A 17,087-nucleotide genomic window follows, 5' to 3' on the forward strand; every position below is an offset into this window, starting at 1 on the left:
ATAACTCTCTTCAAAACTGAAATGAGAAATGAAATAAGTCTCATCAAAACCGAAATGAGAGATGAAATAATTCTCATTAAACGGATGTTAAAGCAACTACGGCAAGGGGAGAAAAAGAAGGAGAATGATGAAGAAAAGGACGAGGGGGATTTTGAGGTGAACACTGAGGTATGAGTTTGAATGATGATAAATTTCGTGCATTTGACATTTCTTGCATTTGGTCTAATTAAATGATTTTTTCTTTTTTGTAGGATGGGAAGGGAGACAATGTTGTGCTGATTTTGGAGAAAGACAATGTTGGGCTTGTGGAGGAGAATGAAGTTGAGGTATGTATTTCTTGCATTTCCTTGCATTTGGATAATTGGTGCATTTCTTGCATTTGGACTAATTGAAGGCTTTTCTGTTTATTGTAGGATGGACAGGAGGGAGACAATGATGTGCTGATTTTGGAGGAAGACAATGTTGGGCTTGTGGAGGAGAATGAAGTTGAGGTATGTATTTCTTGCATTTCCTTGCATTTGGATAATTGGTGCATTTCTTGCATTTGGACTAATTGAAGGCTTTTCTATTTATTGTAGGATGGACAGGAGGAAGACATTGTCGGGCTTGTGGAGAAAAACAATGTTGGGGAGGACAATGAAAATGAAGAGAAGACAGTTGAAGATGGTGTTAAAAATACTGAGGTATGCATTTCTTGCATTTCTTGCATTTGGTGCAATTCGCGCACTTTTCTTAATTCTTGCATTTGGACTAATTGAAGGGCTTTCTGTTTATTGTAGGATGGACAGGAGAAAGACATTGTTGGACTCTTGGAGAAAAATAATGTTGGGGAGGACAATGTTGAGGAGAAGACAGTTCAAGATGGTGAAAACAATACTGAGGTATGCATTTCTTGCATTTGGTGCAATTCGCGCACTTTGCCTATTTCTTGCATTTGGACTAATTGAAGGGCTTTTCTGGTTTTTGTAGGATGGGCCGTTGTTGGAGATGGAGAATGTTGGGAATTTGGAAGAGAAGACAGTTGAAGATGGTGAATTGAATATCGAGGTATGCATTTCTTGCATTTGGTGCAATTCGCGCACTTTGCCTAATTCTTGCATTTGGACTAATTGAAGGGCTTTTCTGGTTTTTGTAGGATGGGTCGTTGTTGGAAATGGACAATTTTGGGACTTTGGAGGAGAAGACAGTTGAAGATTGTGAATTGAATATCGAGGTATGCATTTCTTGTATTTGGTGGAATTCGCGCACTTTGCCTAATTCTTGCATTTGGACTAATTGAAGGGCTTTTCTGGTTTTTGTAGGATGGGCCGTTGTTGGAAATAGACAATTTTGGGACTTTGGAGGAGAAGACAGATGGTGGGAATGTTGAGGAAGCTGTGGAGGAGCAGGTGGAGGAGCAGGTGGAGGAGCAGGTGGAGAAGCATGTGGAAGATAATGAAGATGAGGTTGAAGAGAAGGTGGAAGAGAAGGTGGAGGATAACGAAGATGAGGTATGCAATTCTTGCATTTGGACTAATTGAAGACTTTTCTTGCATAATTCAATGATTTCTTTGTAGGTGGACGATGATTTCGTTGTGCAGAGGGGTAGGAAGGGGGTCTAGAGGGGTAGGAAGGGGGTGCAAAGGGGTAGGAAGGGGGTGCAGAGGGGTAGGAAGGTGGAGGATAATGAAGATGAGGTATGCAATTCTTGTATTTGGACTAATTGAAGACTTTTCTTGCCTAATTCAATGATTTCTTTGTAGGTGGACGATGATTTCGTTGTGCAGAGGGGTAGGAAGGGGTGCAGAGGGGTAGGAAGGTGGTGCATAGGGGTAGGAGGGTGGTGCAGAAGAAGGTGGACGATCATTTCGTTGTGCAGAAGAAGGAAGAGAAGAAGGAGGACAAGCGGATAGATGAGGATGTGGTGGTACTGGACGATGCATCCCACATCCTATTTAAGAGAAAGAGGACGGCGTCGAAAGCTGTACTTAGTCCCTACATCGTCCCTCGTCCAAGAAAGAAGACGATTGTTGTCGATCCTATGTCGACTTGTAATGAGCAATTGAGGAAAGAGTTCAAGAAAGAATTTGCGAAAGGGGCTACATTTAAAGAGGTTCAACTCTCTAATGGCACTGGAGACCTTAAGTTTTTCACTACAATTCTGAGGTTAAATAAATGGCTAACTGATGTAGAGATGAATGCAGCAATTTGTCTGCTAAGAGCAAGAGCATTCGCCTACCCTAAGTCGTACCCGGCGGATTTCACCATCTTAGATTGCCAGTTTGGCCCTTTGATTACTTCATACTATGACAATTTTGTTGCTGACTCGGTTGATCCAGAAAAACCACATGGCCATACTTTCGATCAAATCATTTACCACTACTACTGGGGTAGAGAAGATAGACATATGCCCGGTTGGAGCAGTGTTGATGTTATTTACTTCCCCCTCAACCTCAACAACCTACACTGGGTATTGTGTGTTATTCGATTGCAAGAATGGAGAATTGATGTTTATGATTGCGATCAGACAAATTTCAATGATGAAGAATTAGGAAAATACATGAAAGCCATTTGTGAGATGTTGCCGCCCTTCCTTCATAAAGCAATGTCTGAACTTGAAATGGCCAGGTATCCTAACATGATAAATGAAACTTTTAGATTTCAGAGAATCCCACACCCTGAAGTACCAAAAGCAGAATGGAGTGGGGACTGTGGCGTTTTTGTATTAATGTATTTAGAGTACGTACCTGACTGCTAAACTTGGTCTAGAAAATTGCATATCAAAGAATATGCAATTATATAGAGAAAAGTGGGCAGTCAGGTTGTACCACCAGATTTTAGAGCCATGAAGTTGTAAACACTGAATTATTGTTGTATATTGTTTTGTAAACACTGAATTATTGTTGTAACATGTTTTGTAAACACTGAATTATTGTAATTGTTTATCATCATCATTTCAGACATGAATGTTGTAATAGGTATCATAAAATTCACGTGTATTGTAATATAATTCACGTGGTTGTAATAGGTATCATAAAATTCACGTGTATTACAATATGACTCACGTGAATTATATTACAATACACGTGAATTATATTACAATACACGTGAATTAGCATTGTGCAATATATATGCGTGAGTCACTCACTGTATGGCCAACCTGGATGTATTATACAATCTGTATACAACTTTCAATCAGCATACAATATTCGAAAACCTACAACAATCAATCAGCATACAATATTCGAAAACCAACAACAATAATCAGTATACAATATTCAAAATTGCACAGACAATATTCATGTTTGTGGCTGAGATGATGGCGGCTGAGATGATGATGCTCTTGCAGCTCTTGCAGTAGAGGGTGCAGGCATTACTGATTTGCATATTGCCCTGTTGTGACCCTGACCACCACATGAGCTACATCTTCTCGGTACCTTACGAATTTCACATTGGGATGACCTACGCTTTGTTTGAGGTCGCCCTTTCTTAACCTTAACAGGTGGTTTAAGGCACACTCATTGCTTGATATGTTCTGGAATATCCAAATACTCTTCATGACAAACTGGATATATTGTTTCCGCATAAGCATTGATCCACATTTCACTTGAGTAATACCTGAAAGATAACAATTGAACATGAGTGAGAAATAAAGTTAGTTAGATAAATTCAATAGCAAATAAAGTAAAGTAAACCCTAAACCTTGAGCAGAACTCATAGGCATCCAATCTATGGGTACGGGAAGCAGCCAGGGCATGAGTGCAAGGAAGACCAGATACATCAAATACCCTACAACTACAACTCATTCCTCTCAAGTCAACTTTATAATCAGATTCACCGTCATGGACATAAAACTCGAAACGGTTAAGTGGATGAACGTTATATAATCTGGCCTTCTCAGCTTGATCACGTAAGAACTTTTCATAATAAGAAGATAAACGTTCATTGTGATTGGAAGCTTTTTCTCTTCGACTGTTAAACCAATCTTGTAATGTGAATCTTAAATAATCAGCTAAGATTGATATGGGATACTTTCTAGCTTCCCTACTTTGACTATTGAAGCTCTCAGAGTAATTGCTTGTCATTTGATTGTATCGTTTACCCGGAAAAAATGCACGACTCCATCTCTCAAACCCAATATCTGCCAAATACATAGCAATACGAGGGTCCTTAGCATTGATCTTGTCAAAATGCTGATTAAACTTCAAGATTGTGTATGCTTGAGAAGCCAAACCAAACTCGGCGTGGAAGTGATCGGTTTTGAATTTGGCCATAATATTCATCTTGATGTGATATGTGCACGCACCATGGTCAGCTTCTGAAAAAACAGCACACAAGGCATTGGCGATGCTTGGGTGTCTATCAGATACAAACACGAGATCATCAACCAATCCAATTGCATCTCTAAGTTTTTGCATGAAATAAGTCCAGGAGTTGTTATTTTCAGAATCAACAACGCCGAATGCAACAGGATATAGTTGTTCATTCGCATCTAATGCTATCGCCACCAATAGCTGACCTCCAACCTTGTGCTTAAGAAAACTGGCATCGACGCACAATACTGGACGACAACAGTTTTTGAAACCCCTAATTGAGCAGCCTAAGGACATGAACATATACCTGAAATGACCGTGCTCATCCGTCTGGATGTCTGTTATGGTACCCAGATTGTTCTTCTCCAACATGTACAGGTATGATGGCAATTTACCGTAAGAATCTTCTACAGTTCCTCGCAACGCTATTAGGGCCTTTTCTCTAGACCGCCAAGCCTTATTATAAGACAACTTTATTCCATAAGTAGTCTGTATGTCTTCCATTATTTTCTTGGGCATGTGGTCATGGTGATGGTCCATGTACTTGCTCTTCATGCATTCCCCAAACACCCATGCTGGTGCTGGCCTTTGATTCTCTTTCCTCGACACAATTGAACATGTATGATCTTTTACGAATTTACGAATCTCAAACATTTCCGAGGAATTTACTCTGACAGCACGCAGTCTCCACTTGCAATTCTTATCCAAACATTTCACAACCCAAAGTTCTTTTTTTGACTTCACCACTTTGAATTCAAAATGATTAGTCATGGCATATTTATATAACCTCAGCTGAAGTTCTTTTTTATTCTCAAACAAAGAACTGACTTCCAATCCGATTCCGGTACTTACTGCCTCATGTATAGGATTTTCACTACTTGGTATGTTACTAGCAACCCATTCACTGCAGCTTGGTTGAGTATGAACAACAACATTGTTTTGTTGTGTACTAGGAACCCAAGAATCGCTTGGATTTGGATTGGTACTAGGAACCCAATCAGAACTGCTAGGTTGGGTAATAGAAACCCAATCATCATCAGCCTCATCCCCCACATTCAGACGCAAATGTTCATCTTCAATGTCATTTTCAAAGAAAACCTCACGCTGCATCGGGAAGACGTCGGGGTCATCAATTTTTGGAACCGCTACACTTTCTTGAGTTGGTAGTGACTTCTCTACTAAGGATACACACAATGGAGTGCGGTTGTGGACTGAAACTGCTTCATGTAAAAAGAACTCCACATCCACATCTTTTTTTATATCAGTTATATAAGAAAATTTGGCAATCATGCCAGGAGCATTATACTTGGCTTGAAGCAATAAATCATATCTAGATTTGTCAACATCGGTAGCAGAATAAATTTGATCAACTAATTGGGCATAAGTAGAATTTTGGGGAACAATCATACCGCTGTTTGACTTTGCAGAAAAATGAGTAAGATCATCCGTAGTTTTCCACTCTCCATCAAAGTAAAGAAGTACAAGTACTTGAGCTACAATTGAAAACAGTTCAACAACATCACAAGAATTGAAAACAGTTCAACAACATCACAAGAATTGAAAAAAGTTCAACAACATTACCATAACCGAGGAGAGTTTGCTCGTAGAGTTTCAGGAAATCCAATGCCGCAACTTTTTACCATAAGTTTGCTTCAATGAATCTAATGTGATAAGAGCTCCCTATCCAATAGGTCCATTGAAGCAAACTTGTGGTTAATTCTTGGAACATTGTATCTCCACGAAACATACCAGTAAACTCTACCTCAATACTAGAATAACAAGATAGTATTGAGTGAAATCAGCTACACTATGCCAGCATGCAAACCCTAAACCTTAATACTAGAATAACAAGATAGTATTGATTCCCATTCAGAACAAGATAGTGGAGAGGAAGCTTAACATACAGAAAACAGAAACAAAAGGTCCAGTAACTATAAGAACTGTGGAACTTAAACAACGTACTGATAAACAAATTCCAAGACAATAACTCAATAAGACTTTCTAAGAACTAAAACAAAGCTAATACCCAAATCAAGGCCTCGTTTGAGGAAGGGTTATTTAGATTTAATCAAAATAACACCTTATCCCATCATGAATCAAATCATTTCAATCATCCACAAATTACCCTTACTTTATTTGAATAGCATTTTAAATATTAAATAAACATACCCATTTTGAGAACGAAGAGTAGTGGGTCAGTTGCTGTTGCTCGTGGTCGAGTTCTTCAGGGTCTCGTGGTGTCGTCGTAGTCGTCAGCTGCTGCTGCTCGTGGTCGAGTTCTTCAGGGGAGGGTCGAGTCGGAGTGGCGAAAGCGAGAGAAGAGAGAAGGGGAAATTAGTGATTCGTGGTTTTGTTATAAATTAGGGCACAAAAATATTATATACGATGAAAGACGAGAATTGTTATTCACGTGTTTCATCTAAAACGCGTGAATAAACTCACGCGTTTTAAGGTGAAATGCATTCACGCGTTTCATCTAAAACGCATGAGTTTATGCACGCGTTTTAGATGAAACGCGTGAATAACAACATTGTTCCTTGTTCCTTCTTGTTTGAGTTATGTGGCGAATATGCGTGAATAACAACATTGTTCCTTGTTCCTTTTTGTTTGAGTTATGTGGCGAATAACAACATTGTTCCTTGTTCCTTGTTGTTTGATTATACACAATACGCGTGAGTTATGAGGATAAGTTATGATATTGTTAACATAAGTAATAAACCATAAATAGAAGAATATTCAGTAATATAAACCACCATAAATCATAAATATCCAAATTAAGTATTGTTATAAACCATAAATATCATAAATAACCCATAAATAGAAGAACAATAAGTCTAAACAACTCCAAATTAAGTAAGCAAATGCTGCAAATCACAAGCAGCAACAGATTGAAGCAACTTTGTATGAGGAACAACATGTTCATCCAATATGCATGACATAGCAGCCGCTGTCTCAAAAAGCCCATTTGTCGGGGAGAACATCAAAATCCTTTTCAATTGGTCGATATCTGCTGTCTATCTCGAAATATACTATTATAGTTTTCGCATCCCTTGGCTCAGCAAATGGATAATCTGGATTATCCGATTCTTTAATACTACCACCTCCAGCAACTATTAACTCAATGAGATCCTGTTTGTAAAGTGTGTTGAAATTCCCTATAAATATAAAAATATAACCGTCGAACAGTTTCGAACGCTGAAAAACCAACAAAGAAGATAATTTCAGTTATCATGCAAAATAAGAAAAAGTACAGATAGGAGGAATAAGACCAAACTCACATTATTCAACAACAGAAGTCTGCCTTTTCTAGGACCACCTTGGGCTCCAAGATTATCATGTTTAACCTCATAAGGTTCCTCATCAACACAGTTTTGGGTTTTCAATGATGATTTTATCCCTAAACAAAACAATTTTTAAATTAATTTAATAGACATATGTATGAAAATAATCGTGTTAACAGAGACTCACAATCAATAGTAAGGACCCATTTCCCGTTCAGAATTGCCTTCAATACTTTTTGAGTTCGGCCGCATGCACCATTGGAATCAGTGTAAGCAATAACATGGGTTACATCTTCTCTCCACTTCGGAGACACCCTTGCACCAAAAGTGCGAGCAAATTCAACTATCAACAACTATGTAAAACAATAATATAATGGTTATTACATACAAAACTAGTTAATATGGACATAGTAGAGAGAATAGAACATACATTATTTTCAGGTGATAATTGATTGGGACATAAGGTCATAACAGTGTTTGTTGCATGCATATTATAAAAAAAAGGAGTTGAACGAACTGAGAAAACTATTTTATTAACAACCATTTTATTACATACCATTTTGTTGAACGAACTGAGAAAACCACAGCGGCAGCTCCTGATCTAAATACTACAATATCCATCATTATAAACAGCAGAATATACATCAATAGCTAACCATACAATATTCATGTAATTGAAAATCAACAATCAATCAGTATATATAGGAAAACCAACAATCAATCAGTATATATGAAACGGCATAATATACATCAAAACCAAACTTTAAACCCTAAATACAACAATATCCATGAATATAAATGGCAGAATATACATCGAAACCTAACCCTAAACATAAATACTATAATATCTATCAATATAAATGGCAAAATATACATCGAAACCTAACCCTAAACCTAAATACATCAATATCCATTATAAACGGCATAATATACATCAAAACCAAACCCTAAACCTAAATACATCCATATAAATGGCAGAATATACATCGAAACCTAACCATAAACCCAAATACTTCGATATACATAGGAAACGGCATAATATACATCAAAACCAAACCTTTAACCCTAAATACACTAATATCCATGAATATAAACGGTATAATATACATCAAAACCTAACCCTAAACCTAAATACATCAATATATATAGGAAACGACATAATATACATCAAAACCAAACCCTAAACCTAAATACATCCATATCCATGAATATAAACGGTAAATATACATCAAAACCTAAGTCTAAACCTTAAGCCCTAAACTGACCTGATGATGTTGAAGAACGATGATGTTGGAAGGATCCCGATGATGTTGAGGAACGCTGATGTTGAGGAACGATGATCTTGATGGATGTGGGAATGGAAAGTCGGCCGCAGTCGGAGTGGGAGGGAGAATCGGGGAGGTTTTGTTTTAAATTAGGGCCGGAAAATTATATATAAGACTAAAGACGCGAATTACCATGCACACGTTTCATCTAAATCGCGTGAGTTCATCAACGCGATTTAGATGAAACGCGTGGAAGGTAATTCACGTACATTTAAAAACGCGAATTGCCAATCACGCGTTTCATCTAAATCGCGTTGATGAACTCACGCGATTTAGATTAAATCGCATGATTGGTGATTCGCGTCAATGAGCGTAAAATCTGGCGCCCGAGGGGTATTTCTGACATTTCGCAGGGCAAAAGGGCCCTTTTTGCCAACATTAGTAGGCACGGGCCCTTTTTGGAATTTCCCCTGTTATGGGGCCATTTCATCAAATTTCCCGGGTCATGTCATTAATTAACCAATAATGTCATAAATGTGTGTTAACCAATAGTGTAGTAAACGTGTCTCTAAACCAATGTGGGAGACATATAAGTTCAAAACTCTAATCCTAAATATTAAAACATAATCAATTTAAAACAAATGAAAATTTTAAACCATAAAAAAGCAAAAAAGAAACTTATAATCAATCTGAACACACTATTCCAATGACAATTCCCCCCAACTCCGTATTTCTCAATTTATAAACCCTTAATTTAATTCATGAAAACATTCATCAATTTTCCAACCCCATATTATATTTTGTTTCTCTATTATACTCAAAAAAATCAAATCATATAAAAAAACTATCAAAATATGGACCTAATCTTTATTAACATAAAAAAATACTAAATATTGAATTATACCCACCTAATTTAGATTAGTTTTAATTTATTGTTAAAAATTTATTAAATATTTGAAAGAAACAAACTCTTTATATATTTAAAATAACTTCAATTATAAAAAAAAAAAGCTTTATGTAAACCTAAATTGTAAAATAATATAGGTTCAATTATCCAAAATACATATATTTTCAGAATTTTGTTTTTACATTAAATTATAATTAACCTTCTAATTTATTGTTTTTCTGAGAATAAAATATTTTGAGGCATTGTATAAAGATTTCTCTTTCCATTAAATAAAAATTTTGCATAGGATAAAATGAACAAATTCTATAATATAAACACAGTTTTTGTTAGAATAACGAGTCGAATTGTTATTATTGTTATTTACAAGTTGACATGGTAAGCTTACCAAATTTGAAACGATTAAATTATAAAAATATAATTAATATATATATATATATATATATATATATATATATATATATATATATAGTTTTCTCATATCATTGGATAACTTAGATTCATTTTTGTTAAATTTTAAGTGTTTAAATTTTATAAATAAAACGAAATTTTGAATTTGTAATCTAACCGTATAGTATAGCATTTTAACCAATTAAATAAATAAAACTTTATATTTTAAAATCATCCATAAGTTTTATAAAATATATGCATTTATATAATTTAATATATATATATATATATAACAGTTTTCTCAAATCATTGTGTGCTCGCAACATATAGCACAACCCATTTTTGTTATAATTATCGATTCGGGTTATTAATTTGCAGGTTGCCTCGCCATAAAGTTTGAAGCGGTTAATTTTACAAAATAAAATTGAATTTTGACATATATTTATCATATAAATATTATTATTATTATTTCAAATGATGAATATTTGTTTTGTAAATTAATTTTAAATATTACTTTCACAATATCATAATTTCTTTTCTTTTTTTATTATTTTCTTTTAATTATTAAAAATATTAAACTTTATTTTAAAGATAATTATGTAAAAATAATAGTGTTAATTTTTTTTAATATTAATATGTTGATTTGGATGATTACTTGAATATAAAGACAATTAATTATATAATATATAATATTATTTTATATTTGTACATCTCATTGTTTTATTCTAATCAATGAATAAGAACAAGGACAATTCTAAGTTCTAGTAACAATTTGACTATACCGAATTTAAGAAAAAATTATAATTTTGTAATTGTTTGTGTGATTATTTAAAGTCTTTTGGATTGGGATGTCTTTAGTAATTTATAAAAACTCTATTTTCCTTTATTTATTAAAAATATTAAACTTTATTTTAAAAGGTAATTATATATGTAAACAATAATAGTGTTAACTTTTTTTTAGTATTAATATGTTGATTTGTATATAAAGACAAACATTTATTATTATTTTATATTTGTACATCTCATTGTTTTATTCTGGTCAATGAATAAGACCAATGACAATTCTAAGTTCTAGTAACAATTTGACTATAACGAAATAATTTTGTATTGTGATTATTTAAAGTCTATTTGGATTGGGATGTCTTTAGTAATTTATAAAAACAGAGGTTCCATTTGGATTTATTTAAAAAATAGTAAAATGCTGTAATTTTGAGAATATATATATATATATATATATTTATTTATTTATTTATTTATTGTGTAAGAAGACTTAATTAAATATATTAATAAATAATTAAAAGATATATTTTTTATAATATATAAGATATCTTAATTAATTAATTAAGTATTGATTTATTAAAGATAATAAGATGGTGTTTGATTATGGTTAAATTTTATAAAAATAAATAAATCGAACAAGTTTCTTACAAATATTATATGAAATTGTATGAATTTAGACTGATTTTCATTATATTTATTTTCCTAAAACAACTATTCAAATTTCAAAATCCGACGTTAAAGTCAAACTAATAAACTTATTGCATTAAATAATTGAAATTCAAAACCGAGCAGGTTATAGTTGGAAATTTGACCAGCAGATTGTAGTGGGAAGATTTGAATTTTAGAACTAGTTTATATGGCTTTTGTAAGGATTTTATTCAGTTTTATAAAAAAAATAATAATAATAATCTCACTATTAATATAATCATTCGATCCAAAATTAAATTACAATAATATTTCTACTTTTTATTAAATTTTAAATATAAAAAATATTTTAATAATTGAACCAACTAAAAACCAAAATAAACTTACTTTTTTTTATTAAACAAGTTTTATTTTTTATTTTTTGGACAAAACTCCAAAAAGAAAATATCAAATAATGAAAATCAAACCAGCTCTAATAATTAATAGAGTAATACAATTTGCATTCTTATACTTTCTCTTCCTCTTACTATTATTTTTATTTTTATTTTTATTTTTATTACTTTTCTTATTTTTATTTAGTTGATTATATTTATGATATTTAGTTTGATTATAAATAAGATAATTATATTTTGTTATTAATAAAAGAAATGGAATGACGATAAACTTTGAAATAGGAAATAATATGAAATCTGATTAAATTAAAAAAAAATCTCTTTACGCTTTACTCCAAACCTTCTTTTTTACTATTAATGATGTAAAATCAAGTCATTATCTTTCCCAAATTTATTTCTTTATCACTTTCTTAATAATTTTTTTTTATCATTCTTAATTTAATCTATAAAAACCATAGAAGAAAATAGTGACGTGAGAGGGAAAACTTTAATATGCAAATTAACTTGACTTGGTCTTCTGGCTTAAGGAAACTTATAATTTATATGAAATGATCAATTAATATAGGAAGAAGGAAGAAGAGAGATCTAGATCGAAGATGGTGAAATATACCAGTGGTTTTTGGATAGTAATTATTATAACTATTCATGTAATGATGAAGGGAGATAAGATCAATGGGCGACATGGTTGCATTGTGGAGGAGAGAAAGGGTCTCCTGCAGCTCAAAGCTAAGCTGGGATCCAGGATGAATCAATATTTCAATAGCTCCTTCTTACCTTCATGGGTAGATGATCAAACCGGTGTCGATTGTTGTGACTGGGAAAGGGTCACTTGTGATCCAGTCACTGGCCACGTCTTAAAGCTATCACTCGACTACATCTACGGTTTCAACCAAAATAACAACTTAAAAACGACTAATTGGAGTACTAGTAGTACTGCTCAAGATATCATTGGATCAAGTGGAGGTAATACATAGCAATTATTAATTGTAAACCTTAATACTAATGAATACATATTGATCTTAATTAGATAATTCTTATATGTATAGGATTTGAGAAATTATCGCAATTGGAGAATCTGGATATAAGCGGTAATCAACTTGATGCTAGTGTTTTGTCATCTTTAAGTACAATTAAATCGCTAAAGGTGCTTGATCTCTCTTATAATTCTAAATTCAAAGACAGTCTTTCCTCTCAAGGTAACTATAATTATTTTTCTTCTTCTTTATTGCTGCTGTGTTTTTGTTTAAAATTTGGATATATATTGAATAACCTTAAGCAACATATAAATTTAATGAATAAAATATATATGCTTCTAATTGGAACCTTTTTCTTAAATAATTATGGATTTCTTAATAAAAATTGGTTCACTTTTTCAAAAATTATTTGTATTTTCGCTCTTATATAGAAATGGCTATAAGCAAAATAATTTCCCATACATATTACCAAACATATTTATAATTACATACTAATGATATATAGACATAATTGTCTTATACTCTATCATTAAATTATGAGTCTATATATACATGGTTTTTAGTTAAGATATAAATAATGAGAGTTAATTAAATATTTGAAATCTATACACAGGGTTTGAGAAGTTGTCTGTTCTAAAACAATTGAAGAATCTGTATATTAAGGATATGGAGTTGGATACAAGTGTTTTACCATCTTTGAGTACAATTAAATCACTCAAGCTGCTTGATCTCACAAGAAATAATTTATTGAGGGATCATTTTTCCTCTCAAGGTAACTAATTAAGTCATGTTTTATTGTATTTTGAATTAATTTGGATAAATAATTTGATTTAATGAACAATAAATTCACATACATGCATGCAGACTGTGAAGCTTTGTTGGGTTTGAGAAATTTAGAAGAGCTGTCTCTAGCCGACAATAACATGTACAATGGACAAATTAAAATTAACATGTCTTGCTTGGGTTCATTACCATCCTTCAAGAGTCTTTCTCTAGACAAAAATTATCCTCAAGGAGATTCTTCTTCTCTTACTAAAGGTAATTAAGGTAATAGTATATATATACATGTCTTACTTAATTATTTGTAAAAGATCTCTAATTGTTAACACTTCACTTAATTAATTTGTTCCATTTTTATTTGAATGTGACATATGTTGTCGATGATGAATTTCTATGTTATATATATTATTTCTTATAGGCTTAGAAGGACTACAGCAGTTGCAAGTTTTGAGTATGTCATTTTGTGGCCTAACAACCAAAGGTAAGCAATTAAACTTATTTATTGACTAAATAAAAAAAAATAATTATAGTTATGTGAATCAACCCACCAAGGTAGTCCAGTGATAAGAGTCGACTTAAGAAATCAAAAAGTCACGGGTTTGATTCTATCTGGAAAGCGCTTTAGTTTAAGTCATGACCGTGGGGTGTCATGCTAGTTCTCCTTTAATTCAAAAAAAAAATATTTCTTGAATCCGACTCGAATAAACTACTATACAAATATTAAAATTGAATGCCTCTCACATTTGATAACCATTCCTTTCTTATGTATTGATAATCAGATGTCAAATCATTATCTAAGATGGGCAAGCTTATGAATCTTGATTTAAGTAACAACCATTTAAAGAAGGATGTGCTAATGGAACTTCGTGCCTTACCATCTCTTCAATTTCTCAACCTAAGCCTCAATTTATTTCAAGGCCCATTCACTAATCCAGGTATGTATGTATTTATTCAGTCATTGAATTCTAAAGGCATAGCTACTTGCTTCAGGAAAATAAATATGTTTGATTTAACTCCAAGTAGGCAGTCTTTAATACTTATATATTGATCATGCAGATTTAAATGGATTTGATCATTTGGAAATTCTAAACATTGCTGGTTGTGGATTAAATGGAACTATACCAGCTCAAAGTAAGTAATTATTGCACATTCACATTTCATGTATTATGTTATAGATTTTTCTTCATATTATTGAACATCATTACTCATGACTCTTGATAAAGTTTAGGAAAACATTTAGTATAAGGGTACCCAAATCGTTATAATTATTGTCATATTTTATTTTCAGGTATATGTAAAATGAAGAAACTTAAAGAGTTGGATCTAAGTCGTAATCTATTCGAAGGGGGCATTCCATCCTGCCTAAAAGAGTTGTCATATTTGAGGCGTTTGGATCTTTCTCACAATCAGTTGAGTGGAAACTTACCTTCATCCATGTTCAGAGATCTCAATTTGTTGGAATATATTGGTTTGGGGTATAACAGTTTCCAAGGAACTTTCTTGTTTAATGTATTCGCCAATTTCTCTAAACTTGAGGAGGTTCTAATCAGTAACAACAATGATAAGTTAGTGGTAGAAACAGAGCAAGCTGAATGGGTTCCTAAGTTCCAATTGAAGACTCTTGTGTTGTCAAATTGCAGCTTGAACATATTATCCGGCGGTACCTTCCCAAAGTTCCTTCTTTACCAAAAGAATCTTTTAACCCTTGATCTCTCTCACAACAGATTAGGAGGATCCTTTCCCAATTGGTTACTGGTAAACAATACAAGGATCCAGTTATTATACTTGCAGGATAATAATTTTGGTGGATCTCTTTATCTACCAGAAACTAAGAGTGAGATCAAAGAATTGGATATTTCCAACAATGAGTTGAAGGGTCATATTCAAGACAATATAGGGCAGTTACTTCCTCTAACCATAAACATGGACATATCCTTTAATGCTTTTGATGGTGATATCCCTCGTTCATTAGGTAACATGAGTTCTTTGGGCAGATTGACCATGTCCAATAATAACTTGGTTGGTGAAGTTCCAATTGAAATTATGTCAATACACTCATTACAGGTCTTGGATCTATCAAGTAACCATTTGAGTGGCTTCTCTAACTTCAATTGGAGTATAGGAACAAATCTGATCTTCATTGACATTAGCCACAACAAAATGTCAGGTCATATTCCGATTTCTACTGATAATTCCATCGACGCAATTCTCATGCGAAACAATTCATTTTCTGGACCATTTTCATGCGAACTAGTTGCAAAGAGTTTTCTGGACATTTCATATAACTCTTTCACGGGAGAATTACCCTCTTGTTCAGGCTTTAAAGACTTGAAGCACCTGAACCTGTATGGGAATAAGTTCACAGGAATGGTTCCTGAAGCTATTTTGAATTCGTCAAGTCTCAAGACATTGGACATTGGAGAGAACCTCTTCTCTGGCTTGATCCCACCTGATCTCATTACTGGTCTCTCTAACATACAGATATTATCTTTGAGAGGAAATCAATTCAATGGAGCCATTCCACATCAGTTATGCCAATTGGAAAACTTAAATTGGTTAGATTTGTCCCACAACTTTTTCTCAGGATCTATTCCTACATGCTTTGGGAATATCAATTTTGGGGTAGTGATAAATGATTTGAGAGATGTATATACCTTAGGATCTTCTCTGATAAAATTGCAAGATCACAACTTACAACTTACTTTTCGTTATATGGCTAATGTGGTGATTTTCACTAAGAATAGGGTTGATACCTATATTGGAAAACCATTGGAATTGATGTCTGGATTGGATCTATCTTCTAACAACTTGGAAGGAGAAATTCCAGATGTACTTGGAAATTTAATTCATATTCGTGCACTCAACCTGTCACGCAATTGGTTAAGGGGACACATTCCTCAAAACCTTTCAAACCTAATGCAGATTGAAAGTTTAGATCTTTCTCACAACAATCTTACCGGAGAAATTCCATCGAAGCTGACGAATCTGAATCGTTTGGGGACATTTTCCGTAGCGTATAATAATCTATCGGGAAGACTTCCAGAAATGGGTCAATTTGCAACTTTTGAAGGAAACAGTTATGTAGGTAACCCATTCCTCTGCGGACCTCCATTGAAGAAAGATTGTAAAGTTCAGGTCAATAACCAGGTTAAGAACGATGATGATGATGATGATGGTGATGAAGCATGGTATACAATTAACATAGAGGCTTTCTTTGCAAGCTTTATGGGATCCTATATTGTTTGCATTTTCGGATTTTTCGCCGTGCTTTGGATCAATGCCCGTTGGCGTGATATGTGGTTTAATTTGATAGATAAGATATTGTTTTCCTCTTACTCTTTCCTATCTAATACCTTATATAAGTGTTTTAGAGTTCAAATATGA

The 17,087-nt window shown here is 33.3% G+C and overlaps 1 protein-coding gene across 1 annotated transcript; it reads left to right on the forward strand.

Moving 5' to 3' along the window:
• Window positions 1-2,020: 2,020 nt before the first annotated feature.
• LOC124946324 (receptor-like protein 56) lies at window positions 2,021-17,087 on the forward strand. The gene is made up of 9 exons (XM_047486884.1): window positions 2,021-2,449; window positions 12,609-12,912; window positions 12,996-13,145; window positions 13,537-13,695; window positions 13,788-13,961; window positions 14,122-14,184; window positions 14,483-14,638; window positions 14,760-14,834; window positions 14,992-17,087. Exons 1-9 carry the CDS (start codon window positions 2,021-2,023, stop codon window positions 17,085-17,087), a joined length of 3,606 nt encoding a protein of 1,201 aa, XP_047342840.1.

Source organism: Impatiens glandulifera, chromosome 7, assembly GCF_907164915.1.
Source record: "Impatiens glandulifera chromosome 7, dImpGla2.1, whole genome shotgun sequence".
NCBI lineage: Eukaryota > Viridiplantae > Streptophyta > Magnoliopsida > Ericales > Balsaminaceae > Impatiens > Impatiens glandulifera.

What these genes read in the sequence shown, in the direction of transcription:
- LOC124946324 (XM_047486884.1), top strand. Translation starts at nt 2,021, where the DNA reads ATGTCGACTTGTAATGAGCAATTGAGGAAAGAGTTCAAGAAAGAATTT. An exon ending in AGACAGTCTTTCCTCTCAAG is followed by an intron (nt 13,146 to 13,536) that starts GTAACTATAATT and finishes ATCTATACACAG; the next exon opens with GGTTTGAGAAGTTGTCTGTT. An exon ending in TGGAACTATACCAGCTCAAA is followed by an intron (nt 14,835 to 14,991) that starts GTAAGTAATTAT and finishes TTTTATTTTCAG; the next exon opens with GTATATGTAAAATGAAGAAA.